Source organism: Mauremys reevesii, linkage group 11, assembly GCF_016161935.1.
Source record: "Mauremys reevesii isolate NIE-2019 linkage group 11, ASM1616193v1, whole genome shotgun sequence".
NCBI classification, from domain to species: domain Eukaryota; kingdom Metazoa; phylum Chordata; order Testudines; family Geoemydidae; genus Mauremys; species Mauremys reevesii.
This window is the reverse complement of record NC_052633.1, coordinates 4,707,875-4,718,223: the sequence shown is the minus strand read 5'-3', so window position 1 is coordinate 4,718,223 and position 10,349 is coordinate 4,707,875. Positions and strand designations below refer to the sequence as shown.

Below are 10,349 nucleotides of genomic sequence, written 5' to 3'. Positions count from 1 at the left end.
TGGATGACTTCCTGGATGCCTTTGAGACGGCCTGCGAGCTGCACCAGGTGGATCCTGCGGACAGGCTCCGGGTTCTTACCCCCTTACTGGACCCCAAGGCCGTGGCATTGTACGGCCAGCTGGGAGAGGAGGAGAAAGGGGACTACGAACTATTCAAGTAGGCCCTGCTGCGCGAGTTTGAGCTGACTCCTGAGATGTACCGGGAGAGGTTCCGGAGTCAGGATAAAACCCCTGAGGTCTCATATCTGCAACTAGCCGTCTGCATGGAGGGATACGCCAGCAAGTGGGCAGACGGGGCCCAGACGAAGGGGGACCTGGTTAAACTGCTGGTACTGGAGCAGCTGTATGAGTGGTGCCCATCCGACCAGAGGCTGTGGTTGAGGGACCAAAAGCCAGAGAACCCGCGACATGCAGGGCGGCTGGCCGATGACTTTGTGAAGACCCGGTCGCGGGGTGGCAGGGAGGAGCCCCAAAGGAACAGGCCTGCCACGATGCAGAGAGAGAGTCATCCTGGGACCTCCCAAAGGGGGAATAGGGAGAACCCCCTCCCAACGGGAACGCCCAGCGTCAGGGACAACCGACCGGTTCAAGGGGACCAACGGGACATGAGCTGCTATCAATGTGGCCAGAGGGGCTACATATGGTCCCAGTGCCCCAGGCTCAAGGACAGACTGAGCAAACCGACCCCACACCAGGTTAACTTGGTAGAGACCCAGCTGGACGAGGGGCAGCGTTCGCAGGAAAGGGGGGCTGGCCGCGTACCACCTGCGAAGGAGGGAGGAGGGCCCCAGGTCAGCTCCTCTGGGGGGCTGGATGCTCCAGGCTCCAGGTTTTTGGTTTACAGGGTGGGCGCGGGGCTGCCCCACCGGAGAGAGTGCCTTGTTCCCCTGGAGGTAGATGGGAGGAAGGTCACTGGGTACTGGGACACGGGCGCAGAGGTGACGCTGGCCCGGCGTGGGGTGGTGGCCTCAGATCGGATGGTGCCCGACACCTACCTGACCCTGATGGGCGTGGGCGGGACCCCATTCAAGGTGCCCGTGGTGAGGGTACACCTGAAGTGGGGGGCCAAGGAGGGCCCCAAGGACGTGGGGGTACACCCACATTTGCCCACAGAGGTGTTAATGGGGAGGACCAGGAGGTCTGGCCAAGCAACGCCTGGGGTGCCCTGGTTGTGACCCGTAGTCAGAGTTGGCGAAGGACGCTGTGCCCGGACAACGGGGAAGGTACTCTGCCCGAGGCGCAGGACCCTAACCTGGTGGGGAGGGAACGCCCAGGGACACGGCTCAGAGAGGCTGCGGCCTCAGACCCAGCCAGCGAGAGAGAGCATGACCCCATCCCTGTCCCAGCTGCTGAGTTCCAGGCCGAGTTGCAGAAAGATCCCTCCTTGCGGAAGCCCAGGGACCAGCCTAACCTCAGTGTGGTACAGTCCATGAGGAGAGGTTGCAAGGATTGGTTCCTGTGGGCGAAGGGTTTCCTGTACCAAGAATGGGCTCCCCCAGGGGAAGTAGAGTCATGGGGGATCAGGAGGCAGCTGGTGGTTCCCCAGAAGTTTCGCCAGAAGCTACTGTACCTGGCCCATGACATCCCTCTCGCAGGGCACCAGGGAATCCGGCGCACCAGGCAGAGGCTGCTACAGAACTTTTACTGGCCTGGGGTCTTTACCCATGACCAACAGGACTGGCAATTCAACAGCTATGTTACCATTTGTGATGGAGTAGGGACTGTCTGTGTGGGGGAGGGAAGAACCGGGGAGAGCTTTAGGTGAGGGACAGGTGCTCCACCTGTAACCTGAGCTAGGCAGGGGGGAGGGGTGTCAGCACCTTTGCCCGGGAAGCTGGACAAAGGAAGGGGCCGGCTGGAGGAGTTAGTTAGTTTCGTTTCGGTTTGGGGCTGGGTGGTTGGAATTCAGGGAATCCCAAGCTGTGGACTAAGCTTCCTGAACCCCAGAAGGACTTGATTGAGGGGTCCTGGCTGTGCCCACAAGCTCTGCTGTAGCCTGCGTTCCTGTTGTCCAATAAACCTTCTGTTTTACTGGCTGGCTGAGAGTCACTGTGGGTCCCAGGAAGGGGGGTACAGAGCCGGACTCCTCCACACTCCGTGACACCATTGTTGTGTTGCTTATTGTTAGTTGTATACCGACTTGTGTTTTCCTTGTGAGAACACATTTTGCTTGCCACATTTTTTAAAAGTGTAGCTTTATTAAAATGCTTTCATTTCAAAGCTCTTGAAGCATTTCTTTCAGTGAACAGGAACCAAGTGCATCATTTCTAGGGTTACAGTTTAATTTTAATTACTACATCCATATAATCAGTCTCCTCCAGAAGTGTCACTAGTGGGCTGCAGCGCCCATGGCAGCTGCCCAGGTGGGCCTCAGGGAAGCAGGTTCGGGAACCCCTGGGTTAGTGCCCTAACTCGATCTCAGCGAGCGTTGGCGTGTGTACTCCAGCTTGAAGTGCAGACACCTGCTCAAGGTCATATGGTTAGGCCCCACCCCCCAGCAGCCTATCCTGTGCGGCAGCGTTCACCTGCAGACACACGGCCTTTTACACAATGGATCCGGGAAGAGGGGTCCATTCAAGCCAAGCCCCAGACGTACAGCACGTTTGACTGTAAGCCAGCCAGTGCCCACACACTCGCTGCCCCCTCCAAGCCCACACGTAGGCCTGGAGCTAGAATCAATGTGCAGAGTCCTCATGGACCACGACACAGCGCCAGGGCCTGCTGGCCTCCCGTAAAGAGCCAGTCAAGCAAATCCAGCTCGGGTTTCACTGAGGCTGCAGGCCTGCCATGGGGCGTGGGCAGGGCCCAGGCTCAGGCAGAGGGGGACCCTGACAGAACCCCATCCCGCTTCCCTCCAGCCAGGATCTCCTCTTCGCTGTGCAAGGACCTGGGCTGCAGCTTGCCAGCAAGGGCGCTGCCGGGGTGCAGGCGTGCAAAACGACCCAGGGCCCAGATGGGGAAGACGTTGCGGTAGGAGGTGTAGCTGATTGCACAGGACCTGTTGAACATTCCAGAGATGTTCTCCTGCGAGGGGAGAGAGACAGAAAGAGGCAGGATTGGCAGGGTGCTCGTGAGCAAGGGGTGCTCTGGCAGGTGGTCCCACAAGCCCTTTGCACTCTCAGGTCTGTTGTGGGTACTGTGCCACGCACACGTTATGACTGATACACCCGTGTTTCCCACACACCCCAGCACATGGATACACTCCCTGCTCACTCCCCCTGAGGCATGAAACCGCACACATGTGGGGCCAGGCTCCCCATCCCGCTCCAGTGGCCCCGAGGGGCCAGACACTGGCCACCTGCCCATCCAATCCTACCCACTTAACACGCAGTGCCTGCATCTCCCCGAACACCTCCAGCCGCTGAACAATGGCAGTCAGCAGATGAGCCCTGTTCCTGGTTCCAGCTGGATCCAGGGCTCCGTTAGCCAAGGGCACAGGGCCCTGGGAAGGGTCAGGTGGGGTCACATAAAGCCACGCGGCCCGAGCCAAGGGGGAATACCCCCGAGATATATAGAAGAAGCCTCGTCCTGCCCACAGGCTTTGCACCCAGGGTGCCCCACGGGACGGTGAGCTGCTGGGATGCAAAATGGATCCGTGTCCAGGGATTTGACAGGCTACTTCCATGTGCACAAAGCAGCAAACCCCACAATGGCTCCAGCTCCACATGATGCAGAGGGCGAGTGCTGGCAGGGGAAGGCAGGGCACACAGGGTTGGCTTGAGGTGCTCTTTGGTTTGCCAGCGTGAACAGCAGGGAGATGACAGGCAGCTGGCAAAGCAAAGCCCAGGGGCACCGTGGTGGGGAGAGGAGGGAGGTCAGCCAGAGACCCTGCCTCATCTGGGACGCTCCCACTGCCGAGGGCACCTGCTCCCAGAGCATTTCACTGCTCTGCAGCCTGGGGCTGCATTGGGCCCTGCATGGCGCCTGGATCCCCAAGTAACCATGACAGCAAAAGCCCCCTCACCTCATGGCCTCGGCCCGAAGCCTGCACTGATCAGAAGCAGGCCCCTCCCAGAGTGTATCCTGGCCCCCCGCCCCAATCTCTCTGTGAGATCTACAGCTCATTGCTACAGCTAGGCATGGACCGACAGGCCCTGAACAGATCCAGCTGGTTCAACATGCTGCACAGGTCAGCCCAGTACACGCTCCCTGCTCCGGCTCCCCTCTCATAGCGTCCAGGACAAGGGCTCCAGCTCCTGTTCAAACCTTCTCCACCAGGGAGATCATCCCTTCTCCTGCCACCACGACTTCTCATGACAACTGCATTCCACCAGCTCATCCAGACAGGAAGGCTTTTCAATACAGGAGGCAGAGCTCTCCCTTGAGCTGGACCCAGACTGTGGAACTCACTGCCACATGACAGAAGAGACCATGGGCCAGAACGAAATGCAAAGCTCAGCTCTTCCACGGAGCCACCCTCAGCCAGCGATTCCCCCTCACGGACAGCCCCAGCAAAACCCTTTGAGCCATCGGCCTGCTTCTCCCGCAGCTGGGAGGGACGAGAGGGCGAGTGGCTGGCTGAAATGCCTGCAGTGACAGGGGCTGGACACATTAGAGAGAGCAGCGAGGAGCTGCATACCTGAGGCCAGTCACCATTGGGCAGTTGCTTGTCAATCAAAACCTTGATCCCCTTTTCCAGAACCCCAACGTCCGGGTATCTGCAAAGAGAAGGGGCAGAGGTCAGTGGTGTGACTCCGAATAACATGCTAGCCCCCCACCCCCACCATGTGCAGCCGCAGCCGGAACTCTCCTCTCTCCCTCCCCGGCACCGCAGCAGGGACAGGAAAGCTCTTCTCCTCCCGCCACTAGCATCCAGCACTCACACTATGGCCACCCCCCACCTCTGTGTCGTTCCCAGGTCGGCAGGGCGGCACCGAAGGCCCCAGACAGCCAAGCAGGTGAGGAAGCACCAGGCGTTAAAGCCAGGCCTGCGACAGCAGCCACCTCCTGCAGCGCCGAGCACGGCCGTGCCAAGGCTGGGGGGCAGCTCTGGGCCGTGCTGCTGCCTTACAGAGCCCGGACGCTCGCTGTGGGGAGCCGGTGGCGTGACGATGGGCACCAAGCGCCAGCCCATGGAGTGGAGCGGTCACTGGCTAACCTCTCTCGGCACAGGTGCCTCCCAATCGCTGGGGCGTGAGCTCTGGGTTAGCCCAGGCGAGGACACCGCAGAGCACAGCAGGGGGAAGGCATGGTGTGACAAAGGCTTCCACACCAGCGCCCTGGTGCCGAGGTCCTTGGCAGGGCTGTGACGATGTTCTGCGGTGAGAAGCGGCATCGGTTCTCCTACCTGACGGCCATGAGCCCCAGCAGGGCCCAGCAGGTGTTGTGGATCTGGGAGGTGGAGCTCTGCACGTATCTGCGCTGCTCACAGGACTCAAAGTCCTCTCCCCAGCCACCATCCTCCATCTGCTTGGAGACCAGGAACCGGCAGGCCTGGGCCACCTCCCAGCATGCGGCTCTGAAGGGACGAGGCAGAGCAGTGGGAGTCACTGGGGGCAAAGGGACTAAGCCAGGGCAGCCTCATGGAGCTTTGGAGGAAGGGGCTGGTGGAGCAGGTGGGGGCAGCAGACAGTGTGAAGCTGGGGCAGGGAGGCTCTAGCAGGAGCCGGGGGCTCCGAGATGAGACCTGGCCCCGGGGGTGGGAGCAGCAGCCTAGGGCCAGGCCAGCTTCCTCTGGTGAGTGCACAACCTGGCTCTGCACACCAGAGCCCCCAGCTGCGTGCAGCCAGCCAGCTGGAGCCAGGGGACCACGGCTGGGGACAGGGCCCCAAGGGGCTGTGACTCTCAGTCAGCGGGGGACCGGAGGGTACAGCACAGGACAAAGGAGCCTGACCTAATGCCCGGCGGGGAAGGCTGCTCTGGGTTTGAACAAGCTCCTCCCCCAGCAGAGTGATGCGGCACCTCCCGTGCTCCAGGGATGGCGCCAGCCACTCCAGGCCATGCCCTGCAGGCCGTGGGCAGCCAGGGAGCCGCACGCCAGATTCCCACACTCACCCGTTCTGGTAGGTGTGCTCCAGACAGGCGAAGGCCTCCAGTCCGAACCAGGTGCCGTAGGTAAAGTACACGCCAAAGTTCCTGGCGAGAGGAGAGAGCCAGAGTCAGGCAGTGCAGAACGCTCTGCGGGTCTAACACCACCGGCCCCCGCTCCACAGACGGGCATGGGAAGTCCCTGCCTCCAAGTACAGACCCTCCCCGCCGCACACCAGGGGAAGGGTCCTATCGCTACAGGCTACGCTGAGCCTTTACTGGAGCTGTCGCACACCCACGGGCCAGGAGTTGCATCCCATCTCTCGTCGCTGCGTGTCTGGCTCGTCTCTAGTCCGCAAGCTAAGGGGGTTAGTCACTCACTGTCAGTGCCCAGCGCCACAGGCTCTGGTCTGCAGGGGGCCCTAGACACGACTGTAACAGGCCGGACTGCTGTGGGCTCCCTGAGCCAGCCCCCCACGCCCGCTCCCCGGACACTGGCACACCTGGAGGTAAAGGGGAGAGAGGGATGCCCAGCAGTGCAGGTACCAGCACCTCTCTCCTCACCCCAGCCGCCTCCTGCCCCGAGCAGCATGGAGTTTGCTGCACCAGCGATGCACGCGGCCACTCACCCTTCCCATGAGCCGTCAGCTCTCTGCACCCTGCGGCAGTACTCCAGGCCCTTGCGCAGCGTCTCTCTAGACAGGAGGAGAGGGGGTTCCTTAGTGTGCAGCGTCCATCCTCCTCCAGCCCGACCCAGGGCTCCTTGGGAGCTCAAATCCCCTCGGAGAAGTGGGGGCCCAGCCCCTATTAAAAGAGTCACTCGAGGGCCGTAAGCTGCAAGATGGACTGAGCTTCCACAGCCCCTGTGCAGCTGCCTGACCATGGCCCTGGGGCTCAGATGGAGACAGGACGTTTGCCGGTGGCCTCCCAGCTGGTCTGCGGGTGAAACACAGCCTGGTCTGTGCCCCCAGTGCCCTGCTTGAGGCCGGATGGCCCTTTGGCCTCACACAGGAAGCGGATGTACTCAGGTGGGCTCTTCTGAAAGGGTAGCTAGGAAAGGAGGGTGCCCCCCACTGCACCAGGGCAGCGCTGCCCCAGGGGCGTGCACCCAACCAGCGGCACCCGCTGGCACAGGAGCTGCCGTGTTCGGTTACCGGGTTCGTTCCCGGAGCTGTGTGGGCGGCAGGGTCTGCCCTGCAGGTCAGAGCGTACAGGCGGGGCCCGCGCCAGGTTCATCTCCGCAGGCCCCACTTACTGACCTCCCCAGGGTGCAAGCTCTGGACTGACGGTTCGGCGCTCCCCCTCCCTTACCTGACCTCCCGGGCCCGGTGCTCGGGGAAGGCCTCGTGGAAGTGCTTCAGTGCCTGCACGACGGCCGACGTGCACTCCACGTAGCAGTAGTCTATCATGATGTCACCTGCCCGACAGGAGAAGCAGCAGTGAGCATCCCCATCACACAGGGACTCATGGCCAGCAGGCAGCTCGAGGACAATGCCAGGTGCTGACAGGGGCCCTACTTCCCTGGTGCACTCCCATCCCAGGAGCTGTGCAGAGGTGCTGTCTCTGGGGAGGAGCACTGGCCGTGTGACTGCACCGAGACCCCCCGGGCCTGCCATGGGCACCACGCCCAGCAGACCTGGCCCTGCTTCCCCTCGCGGTGCAAGTGACAATAGCTGGAGAGAGGCCCAGCGTGCCTGCCCTTACCAAACACCTCCGAGGGGTTCAGGAGCTCCAGCAGCCGGCTCCCCCGCTTGGTTTCATACGTCGCAAAGCCTCCATCAGGATTCCTCATGCTCAGCAACTGCCCGGACATGGAAGGGAAGAGATTGACTATCCAAATCAGCCTCGTTCACCCCCTGTTACAAATCACCACCACCACCACGCCCCCTACACCTCACACATCACAATCCCTCGCCAGAACCCTAGATCCCAAGGCTGGAAGGGCTGGTCTGACCGGCAGAGCACAGGCCAGAGACCTGCCCCAAAGTAACTCTTTTCCAACAACAGCAGATCTTCTAAAAAACAGCCAATCTTGATTTAAAAATGGCCAGTGATGGCGAATCCACCACGACCCTTGAGGAGTTGTTCCAAATGTTAAATACCCTCTCTCTTTCCAGTCTCAATTTGTCTGGCTTCAGCTTCCAGCCATTGGATCATGTTAGCCCTTTCTGTGCTAGACCGAACAGCCCATTATTAAATATTTGTTCCTCATGTAGGTACTTATAGACTGGAATCAAGTCACCCCTTAACCTTCACGTTGTTAAGCTAAACGGATTGACCTCCTTGAGTCTATCGCTATAGGGCAGGTCTTCTAATCCTTTAATCCTTCTCCTGGCTCTTCTCTGACCCCTCTCCAGTTTGCCAACATCCTTCCTCACGTGTGGGCACCAGAACTGGGCACGGGATTCCAGCAGCCATCACACCACTGCCAAATGCAGAGGTAAAATAACCTCTCTGCTCCTACTTGAGATTCACATGCTTATGGATCCCAAGATCCATTAACCCTTTTGGCACTGGAACTCCTGTTCAACTGATTCTTCAGCAGGACCCCCAAATCTTTTTCAGAGTCCCTGCTTGCCAGGATAGCGTCCCCCATCCTGTAAGTGTGGCCTGTCATCTTTGGTCCTAGATGTATACATTTACCCATATTAATATGCATATTGTTTGCTTGCACCCAGCGTACCAAGTGATCCATATTGCTCTGAATCAGTGACCTGTCCTCGTCATTATTCACCACTCTCCTAATCTATGTGTCATCTGCAAATTTTATCAGTGATGATTTCATGTCCTCTGCCAGGTCACTAATAAAAATTAGGGCTGTCAGGTGATTAAAACACTTAATCACAATTAATCGTGTGATTTAAAAAGTTTATCATGTTCAACTGTGTGATTAATCGCACAGTTAAACAGTAGAATACCATTTATTTAAATATTTTTATGTCTTCTACATTTTCAAATATATTGATTTCAATTACACAGACTACAAAGTGTATAGTGCTCACTTTATATTTATTTTTATTACAAATATTTGCACTGTAAAAAACAAAAGAAATAGTATTTTTCAATTCATCTAATAGTGCAATCTCTTTCTCATGAATGTTGAACTTACAAATGTAGAATTATGTACAAAAAAACTGCTTTCAAAAATAAAAATGTAAAACTTTAGAGCCTACAAGTCCATTCAGTCCTATTCCTTGTTCAGCCAATCGCTCAGACAAACAAGTTTGGTTACAATTTGCAGGAGATAATGCTGCCTGCTTCTTGTTTACCATGTCACCTGAAAGTGAGAACAAGTGTTTGCATGGCACTGTTGTAGCCGGCGTTGCAAGATATTTACATGACAGATGCACTAAATATTCATATGTCCCTTTATGCTTCAACCACCATTCCAGAGGACATGCTTCCATGCTGATGATGGGTTCTGTTCAATAACAATCCAAAGCAGAGTGGACCGACGCATGTTCATTTTCATAAACTGAGTCAGATGCCACCAGCAGAAGGTTGATTTCTTTTTTGGTGGGTTGGGTTCTGTAGTTTCCACATAAGAGTGTTGCTCTTTTAAGACTTCTGAAAGCATGCGCCACACCTTGTCCCTCTAAGATTTTGGAAGGCACTTCGGATTCTTAATCTTTGGTCAAGTGCTGAAGCTATCTTTAGAAATCTCACACTGGTACCTTCTTTGCGTTTTGTGAAATCTGCAGTGAAAGTGTTCTTAAAATGAACATGTGCTGGGTCGTCATCCAAGACTGCCATAACATGAAATATAGGGGAGAAAGTGGGTAAAACACAGAGCAGGAGACATAGAATTCTCCCCCAAAGTGTTCAGTCACAAATTTAATTAACATTTTTTTTTTAATGAGCATCATCAGCATGGAAGAATGTCCTCTGGAATGGTGGTCGAAGCATGAAGCATATCTGACGTGTAATTACCTTGCAATGCCGGCTACAAAAGTGCCATGCGAATGACTGTTCTCACGTTCAGGTGACATTGTAAAATAAGAAGCAGGCAGCATTATCGCCCAAAAATGTAAACAAACTTGTTTCTCTTGGCTGAACAAGAAGTAGGACTGTGTGGACTAGTAGGCTCTAAAGTTTTACATTGTTTTTGTTTTGAGAGCAGTTATGTAACAATAAAAATCTAAATTTGTAAGTTGCACCTTCATGATAAAGAGACTGCACTACAGTAATTGTATAAGATTAAAACAGCAATTAATTTTTTAAAATCACAATTAATTTTTTTTAGTTAATCGTGTGGATTAATCACAGTTAATTGACGGCCCTATTAAAAGTATTAAACAGCAAGGGTCAGGAAACTCATCCCTGTGACACACCTCTAGAAACACACGGCTTGGTGCCGATCCCCTGTTGACATTACATTTGGA

At 56.4% G+C, this 10,349-nt stretch overlaps 1 protein-coding gene across 1 annotated transcript in view; it reads right to left on the bottom strand.

Annotated features, from left to right (window-relative positions):
• Positions 1 to 2,771: 2,771 nt before the first annotated feature.
• Positions 2,772 to 10,349, bottom strand: part of LOC120374242 (lanosterol synthase-like) — a 39,392-nt gene continuing 31,814 nt past the window's right edge. Inside the window, exons 15-21 of the mRNA XM_039493545.1 lie at positions 7,672 to 7,768; positions 7,279 to 7,384; positions 6,597 to 6,662; positions 5,995 to 6,075; positions 5,288 to 5,458; positions 4,580 to 4,658; positions 2,772 to 3,024 (exon numbers count right to left, since the gene is read on the bottom strand). Coding sequence (XP_039349479.1) covers positions 2,812 to 3,024; positions 4,580 to 4,658; positions 5,288 to 5,458; positions 5,995 to 6,075; positions 6,597 to 6,662; positions 7,279 to 7,384; positions 7,672 to 7,768 — 813 coding nt within the window. The 3' untranslated portion in view covers positions 2,772 to 2,811. The remainder of the gene's footprint in view (positions 3,025 to 4,579; positions 4,659 to 5,287; positions 5,459 to 5,994; positions 6,076 to 6,596; positions 6,663 to 7,278; positions 7,385 to 7,671; positions 7,769 to 10,349) is intronic.